Source organism: Mixophyes fleayi, chromosome 1 (genome assembly GCF_038048845.1).
Source record: "Mixophyes fleayi isolate aMixFle1 chromosome 1, aMixFle1.hap1, whole genome shotgun sequence".
NCBI classification, from domain to species: Eukaryota; Metazoa; Chordata; class Amphibia; order Anura; family Limnodynastidae; genus Mixophyes; species Mixophyes fleayi.
The window spans coordinates 356,672,198-356,693,595 of record NC_134402.1 but is presented as its reverse complement, the minus strand read 5'-3'; the positions used below and the strand labels follow the sequence as shown (position 1 = coordinate 356,693,595).

General features: G+C 42.4%; 1 protein-coding gene across 1 annotated transcript in view; it reads left to right on the top strand.

Moving 5' to 3' along the window:
- The first annotated feature begins 596 nt into the window (after nucleotides 1-596).
- Nucleotides 597-21,398, top strand: part of MLXIP (MLX interacting protein) — a 69,664-nt gene continuing 48,862 nt past the window's right edge. The window contains exon 1 of the mRNA XM_075178021.1: nucleotides 597-922. Coding sequence (XP_075034122.1) covers nucleotides 597-922 — 326 coding nt within the window. The remainder of the gene's footprint in view (nucleotides 923-21,398) is intronic.

Sequence of the window (21,398 nt, the reverse complement as noted above, 5' to 3'; positions counted from 1 at the left end):
AAGCTGTAAAGTGGATCTGGCAAGCAGTGCATCTGGGTTAAGTGCAATTTTTTTATATGTTGACTCATTGAACCGCACCCAAAACTAAATTTTTATTTTTAGTAAGAGTTATACTTTAATGGCCTGTCCTGGTGTATGGCTATGTATAAGCATGTAGCTCCCACTAGTGTTTTAGTGCAGGAAAGTAATATATTAATAAGTATGTAATTATATTTTCCACGGGAGAGGCAGATGGAAGGGGGAGGGATTGGGGAAAAATGACTTGTTTTCTACAGCGCAGATAATTATAAGCTGATACATAGAACAAAAGAAAGTGGAAGCATTTCTCTTAATCACCCGTTCACAACACAACACTCACCCAGGAACTATCTAGGCAACGTCACAGAGTGGGCGTTGTCGGGGGCTGGTCAGCCTGGCACCCAATCAGGAGAGACGCTCCGCCTCCCTCGCATAATTTCGGAGTACTGCCTGTATTCATTGGCCGGAGCTGGCGTGACGTGTGAGAGGCCCCTCCGCACCCGGCCTCGTCTGCGACAATAACGCAGAGAGACATCGGCTCCGTAGACGGGAATGAGCCGCTACTGGGATCCGGAACGATGATGATGATGGCGGCCAAAGCGTTCCCGAGCCGCCTGTCGCACGCTAGTGTCATGGTCAAGCAGGAGCCGGACGACGACTCGGACACGGACGAGCCCAACTTGCTGCTCAAGAAGTCGGACAGCGCCGAAGCGCAAATAATCCACAGCGGCCACTTTATGGTGTCCTCCCCGCACAGCGAGCACCCGCCCAAGAAAGGCTACGACTTCGACACGGTCAACGAGCAGGCCTGCCAGACGTACAGCTTCGGCAAGACCAGCACATGCCATCTGTCAATAGATGCGTCCCTGACCAAGCTGCTGGAGTGCATGACCCTGGCGTACAGGTACCGGCACCTGGGGGGCAGGGGTGTACCATACCCCGGTCTGTCATGTATGTAATGCCCACATACTGTCTGACTGACACACATGTATCACCTACAGCTGTCCACACACTCGGTGCCAGCAGCGAGCTGAGACAAAAGACTGTTGTTACATAGACGTGTCTTGGGATATTATATGTACATAACTAAATATAAATCACGCATGGATCATCTTAAATGCATTCCTTATTGATCTATTGCCAATATAGGCAATGAAATAATTTGTAATAGTAAAAAAATGAAGATACCATGATAATAACAGGCAAGGATGAGTGCTTTGTTTACTGAGGCTATTTATAAAATACATAATACTGTTATCTTGTATACAAAATAACACCCCAAGTTATATTGCCTCTTTAGTATGTATGTATTTTATTTATGGTCACCTTCACATTTTCCTAATCCTTTGTTAAACGTAAGTGAGTGAATATGCCAGAGCTGTGGCATAGATAAGAGCATTAGCGTCTCTTGTGATATTTCTTTGTCTATTTCTCACAGTTACTTATAATATAGCCAAGGCCTGTATTATACTGATATCTGTAATAGGTAATCCCTCAAAAAGTTCTTCTGAATTTGTGTAACATGCTGTTTGGCAACATTAAGTAATTAAGTTGGATGATGGACCAATCGGGGTCAACACGCGGCCTTGGGGCCGCATGTATTGTTTCGAGCCTACACCTCCTTTCTTCTTTATTGTCAGATTTGTTCTGTCTTGTTTAAAATGCCTGCTGATATATTACTACAGATAAATGCCCCTTTCTTTGTTTAAATGTAAATTTAACTTCTTGTTACTGAGATTAAGGGTAATGTGTGGCCCATTTGATGGTTAGAGGGCTGCCCATGTGTCCTCTGAAGTGTATGGGGTTGTCTAGCACCAAGATAGACTATACTTGCCTACTGTCATTAGTTACCCTCCGAGATCCCGGAGAGAGGGTGTGGAGGTATGGTGGGTGGCGAAATGCATCGTTTGGCTCTGCCCCGCCACAAAAAGCTTAATTTTGTCATGTAGCAGGGCCAAAATGATACGATTCGCTGTGTCAAGCAGGCAAGCTTGAATTCTGGGTAGGTTTCCCGGAATGCAGGAGTTTCCCGGACATTCCGGGATAGTGGGCAAGTATGAGAGAGACTGATTGGTTTCAGTGATGTTGGGCAGAATTAAAGGGCCTGTGGCCACTGAGTGTATTTGTGTCCGCTACATGTAATTTTCTGTTCAAAAATTGTCTGCTTGAAAATGAGTCTTCAGACTTCTACATACGTTTCTGAGACTTCTGTTCGGTTTGTCGCCTCACTTCTCTTTGTGCTTTGCCAAGATATAGATCATAATGTTCGTTCTTGAGTATTTTTCCAGTTTGAAACAATCCAATGTGTTGCAATTTCCTGTAACTCCAGCTGTATAGGAATGATGTAACTATGGGCTTCATGAAAATTCTGTTCCAAATGGTAATACAAAGCTGTATGTTACAAAATCTAAATATATCCTCCAAATTTCCGCATGGCCATGTGAAAAATGCAGACACTATGCAGTCCTAGTTCTACAAGAATTTTACATTATAACAACACTGTGAAACTTTTCAATTCCTATGAGTTACAGCGTAATAAAGATTAAAACAAATTACCAGGTTGAACCCTCTGTGGGGTGTAAATTACTTTTTATTACTTCACGCTGTCATAAAGAACACAAAGAAACAAACTTCTGTACAGAGTGGGCGCTATGTCTCGTGAGACAAATGTATGGCTATTGCTAGAATTTATAATAAAAATATCCACTCCATTAAAAAAATAAAGTGGCATAAAATCTAGTCTAATGCTGTCCAGCTATGTATATAATTGGTCCTCGCTTCTGTTATACATATGACTACAGGCTGAACATTGTTCTAACAATTAATACCTACATCTTTTTCTGTACTAACCCAACACCTGGGGGTAAATGCATTAAGCTGCGAATTTTCCGGCGGGTTTGAAAAACCAATCAGATTCTAGCTATCATTTATTTAGTACATTCTACAAAATGAAAGCTAGAATCTGATTGGTTGCTATAGGCAACATTTCCTATTTTCAAACACGCCGAAAAACTCTCAGCTTGATACATTTAGCCCATGGAGTCACTGGCTGCTTAGCTGTAGTCTAGCTGGTACAAGTTGCACTAAGATGACATGATCACTGAACTTTGTTGTAATATATACTCTGAATCCCAGAAAATAATTATATTTGGTACACAGAATAAGTGGTATTGCACTAGGCTATATAGTTGGTCAGCAATGGTGTAAAATGGGGACATTTTTAAAAGGACACCTCTTTAAAACCTTAAACTGTCCCTTACATTAGGGTCTAGTAGCAACTATGCATGTGAAATAGTACTCTCGTGAGAGGAATAATTTCTTTATAAAACACCCTGGGACTGGGTTAAACGCTTTTGTTATGTTATGATGCCCGCGTATCCTGTTCGGTCTAGGGCAAATGCACATTTTACTTTTTCTATCAAAATGACCACACAGTTAAATAGTTTAATAAGTGGTATTGGGAGAATAAATGCCCTGATCCCGGGGCAGTCTGAGGCTATTACTGCTTCCATCGTGCTCCCTTAGCCAGTGATTGCCATGTAATATTTCATGTTTAGTTAGGGAGCCTCTGATGTCATAAACTCACACTTCAGAATGACACCGTCATAAACCATATTAAGTGTATATGAAGAGTATACTACGATGTATCATGGTACATTGCTTTATTATGTTGAATTTTGGATACAGGAATGTAGATGATCATTTCTACTAAGAGCAAGTCACCTATAACTGGTTTGAATATGTTGTTTGTTGTTATTGTTATTATTATTGTTATTAAATTTATAAGGTTTTGAGATCGTATTAGAAAAACATCTCAAAATTATTTTGAGGAACACTTTGCTGTTAGGCAGGTCACTGCACAGTATATATGTACATCATGACATGACCACTTAATATGATCATAATACAGGTCTGGAGAAACTAATGAAGATTCAGGAGACCGTCACAGCTAAGAGCATGGTCATCTATTGATATCCATAGAAATGGCTCCTAATAGTTGGTAGCAGTAATTTATTGGGCATATTGGTTCCTGGATTTAGTCAGTCAATGTCATACTACAGTTGTATTACTCTAGACCAGTGATGGGCAAACTACGGCCCGCGGGCCAGATCCGGCCCACTTAGAGGTTCTATGTGGCCCGCCAATATTTTAAAAAAATTCATTAAAATATGCATAAAATTATTAGGGCCGACTCTGTGTGTCAGAACCTTCATTTTTATGCCTTCCCAGCTATTTCCTCCGTTACACTTCATCCTCCTTCCTAAAAGGACACTTCGTATGTCAATCACTCAAACACCTGCCCGCCCCCTAATGGCTGAAAGTCATGTGAGAAGAGATGGGCTGGGCCATATACTAAGGCGGATTTTGATTGGCTGCTGTGTTGTCAGTTAGTGGCTCACCAGAAAGACTGATCTGCAACAACCTGAAATAAGTAGTGTGTCTATATGATTGCTGCGCTTATAGAGGTAACACTGCTATATAACACCCTCCCGTCCCATTCAAAAGATTTGTATTGTATATTTCGATATTTGAGTTTCTTTAATAAATTATATTGGCCCGCCTAAAGTTTTTCTTATTTATTTGGCCCGCTCCTGAAAAAGTTTGCCCATCACTGCTCTAGACGATACAATTCACCTTCCCAATATGACCTGGATATAATACTCAGTACACTTTATAAAGTCATATTGCACTACATTGATTACTGTGGTGACCTGACCTCTGGATATGATCATAATATCATTCTATTTCGCTCTCTACGACCAATATGGCCTGGCCACTAGGCATGATCATAGTACAATTTTATTATGCTGTACAGACATGGGACCCTACACCTAAAACATAATTCTAGTACAGATCTTTTTATACTATATACAGACCTTCTTCTCCTTCTAAACATGACATGATCATATAATATTTTTAATACATTTCAAATTGTATCCAACGGACAAGAGAATGATAATAGTACTTGGTCAGCGGTTTATTCTGTAATGTAACAGCCATTTGAGGTATTATTATTATACATTCCTGTTATGCTTTATTGTACTGTTGAAAGGATGGACACTCCTGTTTGTTCTTAGTAAATCTAATAGTATATGAGGATTAATAACTATAATAGGGTGTGAGGTTTGCAGCCATAATGGATGGGGTAAACAAGTAAGTTAGAGCAGATCTTATGAAATGTGTAATGATATGTTTAGGTTACAGTGCCCAATCACAGCTGTTTCTAGCTCCTGTTTCTTTCTCTGAGTTTAGCACAAACAAGCAGCGTGTGCCAGGCGTGCCTTTAGGGATTAGTGATCTGTCACTCTGGCTCTCCTTCCCATATCTGTAACTGTATAAATCCTTCCCCCAGGGGCGATACTGTGCATGGTATTACCCCTTGTGGCCTTACCACCCTCCCTGTCTCGAGGTCATGTCCTTTTCAGAAAGCAAGCCTTGCAGACGTGCTGTGTTTTTATGCTGGGAAAACTTTTCCATATTCCTTTGTATGTTTTGAGTGGTTGGGCATTCCCAATGTGATCAGGACTATTTTTTTTTTAAAGCAAGGTAATAACTGAAATAATTGAGTTAGTTCATTAAAAAATGTAACACATCTGTCATTTTTATTATTTTAACAAATCCTCAGCAGTAACTTGTTGGTCATATTATATAGGCATTTTTTAGAATGCGAGTTAGAAGTTAATACACGATTCTGCTCCAGTATTAATAAACAATAAGGGCTCCGGTTTTATCTTGTGAACACTACATTCTTCCCATTGTGTGTGTGCATTGCTAATGCTGTAAAATTTTCTGATTGTTGTTTTTTTTAAGAAACTGGTTGATGGGCCAAAAAGGCAGCATTGACAGATTGCTGTTGTTTTTAATCCATCATCTTAAAAATTGTGTAAATTGAGCATCCGTTTTGCATAGAGATAAATGATGCTAACGATTGGCCATGTTAGCATGCAGTCAGTTTTTGCAGCTTTTAACAGATGGCACAGTAACACATGTGCATGAGCCTTAAGCTGGGTACACACTACACTGTTTTCATCCAATAATCGGCTCAAACAGCCGACATACGACCGCTTGTTCAAAAGTCGGGTCAGTGTGTGCAGTGACACGATGGTCGAAAGTCTGCCCAAATGGACGATTATCGCCTCATTTGGTTGGTCCTATCGTTTAATATTTTCGGTCCAATCTCGTTTCCGTTGTGTAGTGTGTATAAACTTCCGACCGATCCACAACAGTGAGTACGAAATTACAGTCATTGCTCACGACAACATGGCTGTAAAAAGTCGCTAAAGGGACGTCCGCTCTTCCCTTTATCGTCCTAAACAAGACTAGTGTGTATGCAGTCCATGGACCGAGCGATCGGATCATCTATTGCATGTAAAATCGCTCTGCATAAAAAGTTGGTCGAAATTTCTGTAGTGTGTACCCAGCTTTAATGGTTGCACTGTTGGTACTGAGACATTCTAGTAATCTAATCACATCACATGTAAGCTAGATCGGACACCCTATTCGAAAACCTCTGGGCTGTTTCCTCTTCAAAGCATTGAAACTCCGAGCTCACATAAAACATGTGGCTGGATCACTTATAAATAACTTATTGTATGAATTTATTTAAATTATTAATGCAGTGTGCCAATTTGTCACTGCAAGTGTACTGATTTTGATACTCGTATTTGTGCATTAGAAATGTACTGATTTCTGCTGCAGTAGCCATTGTGGAGGAAATGGTTTAAGAAAAGAGGAAAGGAAATCCTAAATTTAGTTAATTATGTTAGTAAAGGAGAGTCTTGCTCCGTCGCATGGTTTCCATGGTGACCTGAATACCCGGTGGTCTAGGAGGAAGTGGGACAGGACGCCTATGTCTGATATGTGCTACTGCGCATGCCCAAACTCCCATAACCAGAAGTTTGGCTTTTCGCCCCTTACTTCCATCAGTGCCTTACACGGGGACAGTCACAGTATAGAGAGCTGCGTGCCTAATATATAATAAAGCCCTCATAGAGTGTTACCGGAGGCTCCCTTAATACAGTAGAAGAGTCTGTGTATCCACAGTAATACAGCACGGACTTGCAGCATCTATAAAGTGTCTGCAGTAAATGTTTCATAGTGCATAACCAGCTGCATATCTACGGCATACAAGGACCTATACTGCATACTGTGCTTAAACTGTATTACCTGCTGTACTACAAGCAACTGAGAGTAGCAACATGTATATTCTACTGTTATCTTTAATAAACAGCAACCTGTTTAAGAAACAAAAGCATTGTGGCTTAACATCCACATTAACAACGCTGTACACCTTTATTAACATCAAATGTTATAACCAAAAAATTTATTCTTTTTATCTCAGAAGTGACAAACACCTGCTTTAACTTGGATGCCCGACAGGGGGTTGTTACCTGTTAGCATGTCTTGTTAGAGGGACAGGAAACCGCCTAACAATTTGAGGAAATCAGGTTGATGTGAAAGTAAAATTGTGTTAGATGCAAGATTAGACTATATCCTGATGTTAAAAGATCTAGGGGTAAATGTATGAATCTCCGGATTCTTCATCTCCGGCGTGTTCAGCCTCTTCAGCGCTTAAATTTAAAGCGGCGCTGCATTGTAAAGGGAAGTTTCCCTTTACAATGCAGCGCCGCTTTAAATTTAAGCGCTGAAGAGGCTGAACACGCCGGAGATGAAGAATCCGGAGATTCATACATTTACCCCCTAATGTGATTTCAGTCATTTTGGTGTCTGGTCGGTTCAGGAGGCTGGGCTACCCCCTGACAACGTGTGTATAAAAGGAGCTCGCTCTTACCATGTATTGTATCATTATACAATCTGTACCTTTCTGGAGATCGCTAGTACCACAAACTAGTGTACCTGTCCTTATAAGGCAATGATGGCTAACCTGTGACACTCCAGGTGTTGCAAAACTACAAGCCCCAGCATGCTTTGCCAGTAGATAACTAGCTGATAACTGGCAAAGCATGCTGGGGCCTGTAGTTTTACAACACCTGGAGCATCACAGGTTAGCCATCACTGTTATAAGGGCTACTTGAGCTAATAAAACATCACTGCTTCAAGATCCTGCTTTGACGCTTACATACCTGCTGTAATTTCTGTGACCTACAGATTAAACTAATCTAATTCGTTATCCAGCTGTTCTGAGGTTGCAACTCTGCATCCAGTACCAACACTTGGCCCACTAGCTGCAGCTCCGGCCAGTATGATAAGCCATGGGGAATCATCCACAGCATCACTGATCTGAAGGCAAGAGGTTAGATGTACCAGTCCAGGTGCCCAGCAAAGGGGTACCGTAGCAGCAAGAGTTATCCAGAAGGATGCGGTTCTAGCTGGCGGTGTTAGAGCCTAGTGGTTGCAGCAAGCCCCTCCTACTGCAGTTAGAGGGGTGCAATTTGGGATTAAGAAAGGGGATGGTGGCAAGGCAAACCCAGCCGGTCCCCAACAACAACAGACAGTGTGACATAGGAGATCCATCCTGTCACAACATTTATGTGCAGTTTCATTAAGGTATCCCCTCCCACCTCCTCAGCTCCCTCTCTTGAGGCCTGCTCCCACCTTGCCCCATCCTCAACCTATCCCTCTCCTCTGGAATCTTCCCGTCCTCTCTTAAACATGCTCTTGTCTCTCCCATACTCAAGAAACCATCACTTGATCCTGCCTCTTTCTCTAATTACCGCCCTATTTCCCTTCTTACTTTTGCCTCCAAACTCCTTGAACGGGTTGTCTTCAACCGTCTCACCTCCTTTATCTGTTCTCACTCACTCCTTGACTCCAATTTGGTTTTCGCCCCCTCCACTTCACCGAAACTGCCCTCACTAAGGTCACTAATGACCTTCTTCTCGCTAAATCCAAAAAACACTAATCCCTTCTTATCCTTATTGACCTCTCTGCTGCCTTTGATACCGTTGACCACGCACTCCTTTTACAAACTCTCAAATCTATAGGCCTCTGTAACACTGTCCTTTCCTGGTTTTTCTCTTGCCTCGCCAACCGCTCCTTCTCAGTCTCTGTCTCTACACATAACTCTACATCCCTCCTTCCCTTAGCTGTTGGCATTCCCCAAGGTTCCGTTCTTGACCCCCTGCTTTTCTCCCACTACACCTCCTCCCTTTGTGTCCTCATCTGCTCCTTTGGCCTCCAGTACCACCTTTATGCTGATGATACCCAAATTTATCTTTCATCCCCTGACCTCTCCCCTTCCCTTTTGTCATGTGTCTCCTGCTGTCTCTCGGCCATCTCATCTTGGATGTCCCAACGCTTCCTTAAACTCAATATTTCCAAGACTGAACTTATCGTCTTCTCCCCCCTCTCTATTTCTGTTGGTAATACTACCCTTATTTATGTCCCTCAAGTCTGATGCCTTGGGGTCATCCTTGATTCCTCCCTCTCCTTTAAAACTCACATTCTGTCCCTCTGAAAATCCTGCTCCTTCCACCTTCGGAATATAGCCAAGAGAATCCCATTTCTCATAACGAAGCCACGATAATCCTTGTTCACTCGCTTGTAATCTCTCGCCTTGACTACTGTAACCTCCTTCTCTCTATCCTACCTCAATCTCACCTTGACCCTATTAAGTCTATCCTCAATGCTGCTGCCCGTGTCATTTTTTTCTCCTGCTGCTCTATCTCTGCTGTCCCCCTCCAACAGTCATTACATTGGCTCCTCATGGCATACAGAATTAATTTTTAAACTCCTCACCCTCACCTTTTAAAGCTCTTAATCAATCCTCCCCTCCCTACATCTCCAATCTCATCTCTGCCTACGCTCCTACCCACAACCCTCTGCTCTGCCTGTGACCGCCTCCTCACTACTTCACTGATTGCCTCTTCCCACTCCTGTCTTCAGGACTTTGCCCGGGCTGCTCCCCAGCTGTGGAATGATCTTCCACGTTCCATCAGGGTATAGTATCTACTCTCAAAGGCTTCAAGCGTGCCTCTGAGAGTCCATTAGTCCTCCTCCTAACTCCCTTGTCCTGGCTCTCTCACCCAGTCAGTACCACCCTATTTGTGTCTCCCCCTTTCCTTTAGGATGTAAGCTCTCATGAGCAGGGCCCTCTTTCCTTGTGTGCTCCTTCTACTATTCCATCACCCTCTGAACCTCTTGGCCTGCTTCCCTAGCCCTTTTTTTTCTTAAGCTTTGGCCTATTTCTTGCTGATTTCTACCATCCCTTTCACTCAATGTCCCATAAATAGTTTGTATTACCATGTTACCTGTGTGTGTGTGTGTGTAATATGTATGTGCGTGTGTGTGTGTGTATATGTGTGTGTATGTATGTATGTATGTGTGTGTATATATATATATATATATATATATATATATATATATATATATATATATATATATATATATATATACATTCTTGTTCTTTATGTATCATCATCATTTATTTATATAGCGCCAACATATTCCATAGCGCTTTACAATTGTGGACAAACATAGTAAACTAATAAACAAGCCCTTGTGGCACCTTATAAAGATAATTAATAATATACTATGAAACTTTGTTGCTGCTAGCTGGCTTGCTCCTTTCCGTTATATTTTGATATGTAATCTGCAGCTGCACTTGGATGTGACATCTGGAGAAGTGATAACACGAACATTCCAAATCTGTATCGGAGTAAAGTGAACCCTTCTCTAATCGAGCCTATGATGTGGTTTATTGACATCACTCTCTCCCCTGGACAGTATAAAGCATGTTAACATTTATCCTGTCAATTTCTTGTTCCTCTGATATTCTTTTCACCACAACATTGTTTCCTATATAATAACGTTGTTCCTGGGTATATACTATTTATCAGTCACGTTGACACTGTTAAGTAGAAGACTTTCCGATCCCATCTTTAATAAGTTCTGATAGTGGATCCCAAACTTTTTCAGTTCAAGGAATCCCTAAACCAAAATCATTATCAAATAGTCACCCGCCTTGCTTACCACTGGCCCTGGCCTAGCACCCCTGTGAGATCACTGAGGCACCCCAGGGAGCCTAGGCACACAGTTTGGGAACCACTGGTCTACACCATGTACTTTTATGACCATCTGTCACTTTGTGTTAGCCTCATTGTCTGGATGTTTTTTCAGTTGTCACCCAATCTCAATACACCTATGATACTATTATATACAGTGGTCAAGGTAGTCTGCTATACAGTGGTATGCCATCCTCCCACTTCCCCTTCTTACACTTTCCATACCGCCATTTCTAAGATTCCACTTTGACCACTGATCGTACATCAAAGTAGTCTTGTCTGGAGCTGTAACCCTTTTACATTTGGAGTCCCTTACATCTTGACTGTCTTCCCATTAAATGTATTCAGCTTTCTACAGGTGACTGCATGTAAGATTATATTATTATTTTTTATTTTTTTTATTTTCATCTACGGTAATTTTGTCTACACATGCACATTTTCTACATAGTTTACTGTGTTTCTATATTTAATTATTCACTTTGAGCTTGTAACATTCTAGAACTATGTAAACCTTTAGCTGTTCTGTTTGTATTAATGTATACAGTTTGGACTGACAATGATCCCACATTCAGTGTGCGATTTACATTCAGAGACCTATCTACGCATAAGACCTGATTTTTGTTTTTCCTCAAACATTCCGAACTATATACATCTACACCTACTCACACAAGCTATTTTCAGCAAAATACCCAATACTTTCTAGTTTATACTCCCATTAATTTTTCTGTAGTTCTTTGAACTTGTTATGATGCTATTACTGATTTGCCATTTCCAAAGTCCTAATGGCTTCATTGCTAGCCCCTTTATATATAATTATCTTAAGTTTTAAAAATGTATTTAACCTTAATATCAAACCAAAAATAATTTTGTATATAAAATACAGGTTAGGCTGTTCATCCACATGCTCTATGTACACTACACATATATCTGTGTTTCACATTCCATTACATTGCTGGTCTCTGACAGTAAATGAGTTAACGGAGTGTCCTAAACATTTTACGCAGTGATAACAGGTGCTTTGTGTGTCTGTCACATGACACAGAGTCAGCACTTTGGGGATGTAACATACGGCCTTTTTATGTCTGCTGAGTCAGATGTACAATGGGTTGTGACCTCTTGACTGGAACAGTTTTTATGGATTTTATGCTGAATAATTGTAAATAAGATGTTCATATTCGTGAGCTGCATTCAAAACCCTCCCTTATTTTAGTAATCTATCATTTCTCCCCCATATTTGCTTGTTTTTATAGTTTACATATTTGTGTCTTTCATTTATATGCTCTTTGGTGCACGCTTTTATTTGCTAGGGCTTGGTGTAACATCTTATTGTATAGATGTACCCTTTCATCTTCATGCTCGGTAAGGTTGTTTATGTAGATACATACATATCTACTTTAAAAGAAAAATGTCATCTGTACATTTTACTTGCAGAGTTAACTGTGCCTGTATACTTTTTTTTTTTTTTTTTTTTTTTTAATATTATTTGTATATAAAGGTAATCCTATTATTAGGATTTTTTCAAAGTCCCAGTGAAGCCTTGGGAACCTGTAAGCAGAATGAAGAAGAAACCCAACTGCTAGGAAAGGCAAACAACTGCTTACCCTGTAACACTGAGCTTGCGTAGAGAAGAGAATCGTCATGTGCACTTATTCACTTTATTCTTTTGTTTCTTCATGTTTAGAGTACATTTTACATCCTGCTACTCTATAAGGTCACCCCCCTTCCCCCTTGAAAAAAATACTATTAATATCATAGTCTTTTCAATATCTGCATTCATGAAAAAGTATCCTTTTCACTGTAAAATAAGGTCAGGACCATTGCCTATTTGGGTGGGCCAAAAGGAGTTGAGTTTCAAAAAAAAAACGATCGCGAAAAGTCTACTGAGGACAGCAGTGGGGAGTGGTTGGAGAAAATCGTAATTCCGCAGAGCTGTACAGAGAACTCACTCACATCAGTCCCTGCCCCATCGGAGCTTACAGTCTAAATTCCCTAACGCACACACACGTCAATTTAATAGCAGCCAATTAACCTACTAGCATTTTTTTGGAGTGTAGGAGGAAACCCACGCAAACACGGGATAACATACAAACTTCACACAGATAAGGCCATGGTTGGAATCAAACTCATGACTCCAATGCTGAGAGATCCCTATAGATTTATATTCAACCTCAAGAATGGAGTGTGAAACAAATGTTAATTCTGCTCTGGAGAGGTTTCCGAATGCACCACACATCAGCTAGGCCCATCTCTGTAATTAAGCCAGGAGTGTAAATAGGTTGGAACCAACCTTGGGCTGCACAATTACAAAGAGACCGAAGAGGACTAATTGGACTTGCTCCATTGTAAAATGTAGCGGTTTGTGAATCTGGATGAGCGTTTCAAGGCTGTAAGAATATGCCCACCCTATCCAGGGTCTCCTCAGAGTTCCTGGTCTCTGTCGGGCATATAAAATCTGGGCTATATCTCCTGAGCTGCCAAAGGACCAAAGCTCGTAACGTTTATTGTTTGAGCCTCTAACATTCCGCATGAGTATTCAGAGTTTCCTCTCATCGGTTCCGACCATAGTTACAATAAGAGAATAAAAAAGGTCTTGGCAAGGTATTGTGAAAACTGGCAGAATGACAATTATGTGGGTGTAAATACCATCGCTCACTTTACCATCCCCAAACCCTACTCTATATACCATTCCCCAGAGAAGGTACGTCTGCATCACTAACCACTAACTAATGCTGTACCTAAAACCACCATTCTAAAAACAGTGCTTAACTGTGGGACTATAAAATAGCTTCCCATTGTGATTTCAATATAAAAAGGAAAGGAGAAGTAAGTCTAGCGTATCCTGTAGTGAAAGCTAAAACCTTTGAATAGATTATGGCATGAAACATTAGGGGCATTGTGACTGGATCACTGATAAATAATTTCTGGTATACATTTATTTAAAGGAAATGGCGCAGGGCACTTATTTATATAATTACACATGCACTTATTTTTGATATTGTGTGTATTTTGGTAAGGAAAATCTTTTTAATTTCTGAGACCAGAGGGAGAAAATTAGTTTTTTCTGTGTTAACCTTTCTGGAGGAAATGCCTTTTTTCTGATGTGTATATATCTGATACAATAAGCCTTTGTTTGAAAGCCTTCTGTATATCTTGATGTAAGGAAATGTCTTGTTTAGGGTGTATAACTCTTCCTGGGGAATTCTTTTGTTTGTGTAAACACATTGTATCCTGATTCTAAAAATAGCCCGTGTCCAAATCAGTATAAAAAGCACTGTCTTGTACACTGAAATGTTCTTCTTGTTTCATCTGACCTAATCACTGGTACCTTTTAACTAGTGAACAGCAAATAAACATCACTTACTTCAAAGACCTGCTTGGAAATATCTTCCAAGCTGAAAATCCTGTGACCTACAGATTAGACCCAAAATCTAATCCGTTCCCGGCTGTTTCTGATGTTTGGACCCAGCTTTTCCGGTACCACTGCTCTGCCTGCTACCCATGCAGCCCTGGTCAGTGTGATAGGTCAGGGGGATCCATCCACACCAACCCTGATCCATAGTAAGAGGTCAGGAGTAGCAGCCCAGGTACACCAGTAAGGGGGTACCCCAGCAGTGACAGTTACCCAGAAGAAACCTGTTACTGGATGTCAGTTAAGGAGTCCAGTGGTGGCAGCATTGTAAGCCCCTCCTACTGGGCCAGTATAAAGGTCAATAGCTAGAAACATTATGGCAAGGCCCGTGAACAAGAGATGAGCAGTAATAGCAGTGTCTGGATAGTAAGCATACAGCATTGCCATAGATTATTTAGACAATATTATAAAATATTAGAGATGAGCGGGCTCGGATATCTGAAATCCGAGCCCACCCGAACGTTGTCGATCCGAGACAGATCCGGGTATTCCCGCCAATTGCAAAACTGAAACCGAGGCTCTGAGTCATAATCCTGCTGTCTGATCTCGCGATACTCGGATCCTATAAATTCCCCGCTAGTCGCCGCCATCTTCACTCGGGCATTGATCAGGGTAGAGGGAGGTTGTGTTAGGTGGTCCTCTGTCCTGGTATATCTCGTGCTGTTCAGTTCTGTGCTGTGCTCTGTGTTCTGCTCAGTCCAGTGGTGCTGTGTCCTGTGCTCTGTCCTTCTGAGTTCAGTGGTGCTGCTGGGTCCTGTGCTGTGTCCTGTTCAGTCCAGTGGTGCTGTGTCCTGTTCAGTCCAGTGGTGCTGTGTCCTGTGCTCTGTCCTTCTAAGGGCATTGTTATTTCCCCATTATTCCCAAGTTAAAAAAAATTAAAAAAAAAGTTATAAAAAAAAAAAAAAGTAATTATAAAAAAATATCCAAAAACAATCCTGCAGTATAAGTCCATTGGTACTGCAATATTACAAAGTTCACAGATTCAGCAGTATAAGTCCAGTGGTACTGCAATATTACAAAGTTCACTGATTCAGCAGTATAATTCCAGTGGTATTGATATATTACAAAGTTCACTGATTCAGCAGTATAAGTCCAGTGGTACTCTCCTGTGCCGCATATAATTTTTAAAGGCTTTGCCGAGTGTGTGTGGCTTAGGGGTACGCTCTCTTGTGCTACATATAATGGAAAACAAAAATTTGGAGGATAAAGTAGGGAAAGATCAAGACCCACTTCCTCCTAATGCTGAAGCTGCTGCCACTAGTCATCGTCGTCTGGCAAGCCCGATGCCCAATCTCCTAGTACAGAGCATGTAAAATCCAATAAGCCCAAGTTCTCAAAAAGTAGCAAAAAGAGAAACTTAAACTCATCTGAGGAGAAACGTAAAGTTGGCAATATGCCATTTACGACACGTGGCAAGGAACGGCTTAGGCCCTGGCCCGTGTTCATGATTAGTGGTCCAGCTTCACCCGAGGATCTAGGCCCTCCTCCTCCCCCCCCCCCCCCCCCCTACAAAAAATTTAAGAGAGTTATGCTGTCAGCAACAACAAAACAGCAAAGAACTCTGCCTTCTAAACAGATTTCATCACAAATCCCCAAGGCGAGTCCAAGGGTGTTGGTGGTTGTGAAGCCTGACCTTCCCATCACTGTACGGGAAGAGGTGACTCCATCCAGCATTTGCAGCACACCAACTGCATATGTTGGAAGGCTCACCCACAGTGTAGATCCAGATTTGGATAATCAAGGTGTCAATGTTGTACACCAGGAGGAGGCTATTGATGTAGCTGGCGCTGTGGAGGAACTTGATGATGATGAGGATGGTGATGTGGTTATTGTAAATGAGGCACCAAGGGGGGAAACAGCTGATGTCCATGGGATGAGGAAGACCAAAAAATGCACCTCTTCGGTCTGGAGTTATTTTTATCCAAATCCGGACAATCAATGTATGGCCATATGTAGCTTATGTAAAGCTCAAATAAGCAGGGGTAAGGATCTTGCCCACCTAGGGACATCCTCCCTTATACGTCACCTGAATAACCTTCATAGTTCAGTGGTTAGTTCAGGAACTGGGCCTAGGACCGTCATCAGTACAGGGACACCTAAATCCCTTGGTCCTGTTGGATACACACCACCAACACCCTCCTCGTCAACTTCCTCCACGATCTCCATCAGATTTAGAACTGCAGGCCATGTCACCAGCCAGACTCTTCTATACGGGATTCATCCGAGGAATCCTGCAGCGGTACACCTACTACTGCCACTGCTGCTGTTGCTGCTGTTAGTCGGTCATCTTCCCAGAGGGGAAGTCTTAAGACCGCTACGTCTTTCAAAAAACAATTGACCATCCAACAGTCATTTGCCATGACCACAAAATACGATAGTAGTCACCCTATTGCAAAGCGTATAACTGCGGCTGTAACTGCTATGTTGGTGTTAGACGTGCGCCCGGTGTCCGCCATCAGTGGAGTGGGATTTAGAGGGTTGATGGAGGTATTGTGTCCCCGGTACCAAATCCCGTCGAGATTCCACTTCACTAGGCAGGCGATACCAAAGATGTACAGAGAAGTACGAGCAAGTGTCCTCAGTGCTCTTAAAAATGCGGTTGTACCCACTGTCCACTTAACCACGGACATGTGGACAAGTGGTTCTGGGCAAACGAAGGACTATATGACTGTGACAGCCCACTGGGTAGATGCATCCCCTTCCGCAGCAACAGCAGCAGCTGCATCAGTAGCAGCATCTACACAACGTCTGCTCGTGCCAAGGCAGGCAACATTGTGTATTACAGGCTTTAATAAGAGGCACAACGCTGACAACCTATTAGAGAAAATGAGAGAAATTATTTCGCAGTGGCTTACCCCACTTAGACTGTCCTGGGGATTTGTGGTGTCAGACAACGCTAGTAACATTGTGCGGGCATTGCATATGGGCAATTTCCAGCACGTCCCATGTTTTGCCCACACCGTTAATTTGGTGGTGCAGCATTACCTCAAGAGTGACAGGGGTGTTGCAGGAGATGCTTGCGGTGGCCCGCAAAATTGCTGGACACTTTCGGCGTTCTGCCAGTGCCTACCGCAGGCTCGAGGCACATCAAAAAAGCATGAACCTGCCCTGCCATCACCTCAAACAAGAGGTTGTGACGCGCTGGAACTCCACCCTCTATATGCTGCAGAGGATGGAGGAGCAGCAAAAGGCCATTCAGGCCTACACCGCCACCTAGAACATAGGCAAAGGAGTGGGGATGAGCCTGAGTCAAGCGCAGTGGAGACTGATTTCCGTGTTGTGCAAGGTTCTCCAGCCGTTTGAACTAGCCACACGAGAAGTCAGTTCCGACACTGCCAGCTTGAGTCAGGTGATTCTGATCAGGCTGTTGCAGAAGCAGCTGGAGAAAGTGATGGAGGAGCTGGTAAACCATTGCGATTCCACCAAGCATGTAGCTCTTGTGGATGAAGCCCTTCGTACGCTTTGCCAGGATCCGCGGGTGGTCACTATTTTAAAGGCAGAGGAATACATTCTGGCCACCGTTCTCGATCCTCTGTTTAAAGCGTATGTTTTGTCTCTGTTTCCGGCGGACACAAGTCTGCAGCGGTGCAAAGACCTGCTGGTCAGGAGATTGTCCACTGAAGAGGACCGTGACATGCCAACAGCTCCACCCTCATTTTCTTCCACATCTGTGGCTGCAAGGAAAAAGCTCAGTTTTCCTAAAAGAGCCGCTGGCGGGGATGCTGATAACATCTGGGCCGGACTGAAGGACCTGCCAACCATTGCAGACATGTCTACTGTTGCTGCATTGGATGCTGTCACAATAGAAAAAATGGTGGAGGATTATTTTGCTGACACCATCCAAATAGACATGTCAGACAGTCCATATTGTTACTGGCAGGAAAAAAAGGCAGTTTGGAAGCCCCTGTACAAACTGGCTCTATTTTACCTGAGTTGTCCCCCCTCCAGTGTGTACTCGGAAAGAGTTTTTAGTGCAGCGGGGAACCTGGTCAGTGAGCGGCGAAGGAGGTTGCTTCCTCAGAACGTTGAAAAAATGATGTTCATAAAAATGAATTATCAATTCCTCAATGAAGTACAGCACTGCCCTCCAGATAGTACAGAGGGACCTGTGGTTGTGGAGTCCAGCGGGGGCGAATTGATAATGTGTGAGGAGGAGGAAGTACACACTGTAGGGGGAGAGGAATCAGAGGTTGAGGATGAGGACGACATCTTGCCTCAGTAGAGCCTGTTTATTCTGTACAGGGAGAGATGAATAGCTTTTTTGGTGTGGGGGCCCAAACAAACCAATCATTTCAGCCACAGTTGTTTGGTAGGCCCTGTCGCTGAAATTATTGGTTTGTTGAAGTGTGCATGTCCTATTTCAACAACATAAGGGTGGGTGGGAGGGCCCAAGGGCAATTCCATCTTGCAACTCTTTTATTTCCATTATGTGACCATTCAACAGTCGTTTGCCATGAGCACAAAGTAAAACAAAATTAAAACAAATTCAACAAATTAAACCAAAAGTAAAATGCCCTGTCATAATCAAAAACAAGAGGTATTGACGTGCTTGAACTACTGTAGTTTTTATAAATTATAAACACTACATTTGAAAAAGTTGGAGGAAGTATTGTGGCCCCGGTACCAAATTGGCTACCGGGGCCACTCCACTATGCAGTCCAGATAGAGGCGTGTCAGATATTAAACAACGTTGACTGTTGCTGCCAAATCATAAATTAATGAAAATGACCTGTCAAAAATAAGAGGTATTAACACGCTCGAACTACACCCTGTATATGCTGCAGAGGATGTAGGAGCAGGCAGCTGTGCAGTGGAATTCAGACAATTTGAAGGCGGAGGTATTGTGGCCCCGGTACCAAATTGTGGTCCCGGTACACTGCACTATGCAGTCCAGAAAGCTACCTCGGTGAAACGTTTTGGACTAAAAACAATATTGTGAGGTGTGAGGTGTTCAGAATAGACTGGGAATTAGTGGAAATGATTGTTATTGAGGTTAATAATAGCGTAGGAGTGAAAATAAACCCAAAAACTTGTTTTTGACACTTTTTATGTTTTTTTTCAAAATAAATCCGAATCCAAAACCTTAAATCCGAACCAAAACCTTTCGTCAAGTGTTTTGCGAAACAAATCCGAACCCAAAACCTCAAGCAAATCCGAATCCAAAACACGAGACACCAAAAGTGGCCGGTGCACATCCCTATAAAATATAGCATCATTCCTATGTGTTCAGTATTGTGACGCAATGGATATACAGATCAGTGCTCTTTGTGGTGAATCCCTAGGCACCATCCCATTCTATCGCCTGAAGGCCACAGTCCAGCCATGAAAACAAACCTGGGGGTAAATGTATCAATGACCGGATTCTTCAACTCCGGCGAGATCGGCGTCTTCAGCGCTTAACTTTAAAGCGGCGCTGCCTTGTAAAGGGAAGTTTCCCTTTACAAGGCAGCGCCGCTTTAAAGTTAAGCGCTGAAGACGCCGATCTCGCCGGAGTTGAAGAATCCGGTCATTGATACATTTACCCCCTGGTCTCTCCTCTGCTATCACTTTATCTTTCCTGGTACAGTAGGGCATAAGGAAACTGTGAATCCTGGGGACGTCTCGTGACTTGCAGAAACTGTGCTTGTGACTTCGTGGTGACTGGCATTTGAGACATGTAAAAATTGTGCTGATGCATGATTGGATTTTCTCACAGTAATAAAGAAATATCAACATTCCAACACCTCAAAGTACAGACTGCATTTTGATAGCCTGATTGTGAACTGTAAGTATTGTAATGGTGCCAAGGACAGAACCAGGACCAGTAGGATACACACATCTGCAAGGTTCTTTTTTTCTGCAGCCACCCGTTGTACCGACCTTATGCTGAAGTGGGGGGAGGAGGAAGCTCAGTAGTGGGGCAGTGACCGTTCCCCCTCCTAACTGTCATGGTTTAAGTATGTATACCGAGGAAGGAAGTTATGAATGCAAATTTAAATTGTGGTTTCTATGTAGCACATGCTCATTTTGTGAATCTCTTAAAGTGTAGCAACACAATTCTGTTGAGAATTGGATTAACAATATGTCCTCCATGATGTATAGACTTTCTTGCACTGAACATTTTATTTACTTCACGTGGGATATAAAACCACTAGATTTAGTTATGTGACATTTATATGCAGTTTGGTTTTATTTTTTCGGCAAAAAAAAATACATTGAGCTTCATCCAGTTTTACTGGAAAATAAACAGTGTGTTTGTAGGAAGTTCTCTTTGTTTTTTACTTTCAGCTGTTAACCCACTTATGTCATATTTTATAATTAGTGTCAGGTCTTGCAAGCAATAAAAAACATTTATCAATCCATTTTTTTGGGGTGTTGGCCGATGACATTAGGCTTTTCAGTTTAAGTGTGTGGTCTTACTAAAAACAGGGATGTGGAACAGGAATGACTTGCAGCGGCAAACGCAGGATTTTTAAAAAAATTAGAGAGAGTGCTGTATTGTAGTACAATACAGCACTGCCGCGGACGCTTCTTTGACAGCGCCGCGGCTGCTGTACAGTGCCGTTCGTTCGCGGAGGGGTTTCTGGAGAACCAGAAACCCCCCTTGCATGCGCCCCTGACTTGTATTCTTCTCCTGGAGTTTCTGAAGTTATGGTTACAGATGGGAGGGGGCGGTGGGGGAACAAGAACCCAGGACCTGTCTCAGATGCTACTGGCATAACAGCCTTCAGAAGCAAGTCTGTGTTTGATAGCTATAAGTATGGCTGAAGTGTACAATTAATTAAATTGCTCTAAAAATGGGATGGCACTTTGATTACTTTACTTTGTCCATAATTATAATGGTATCAGAATTTACTGGAGCGAAAATCTTTATTAACTGTTTTATCTTTGGAAGACTTTTTCATGGTAAAGATGCAGCTACAAGGCTGCTGTCCACGAGCAGAGCTAGTTGCTCATCATGAGTGTTAAGTGAACTATTATGTGCAGGGCCATCTTAACAATATTATGGCCCCCCGGGCAAAGCAGTG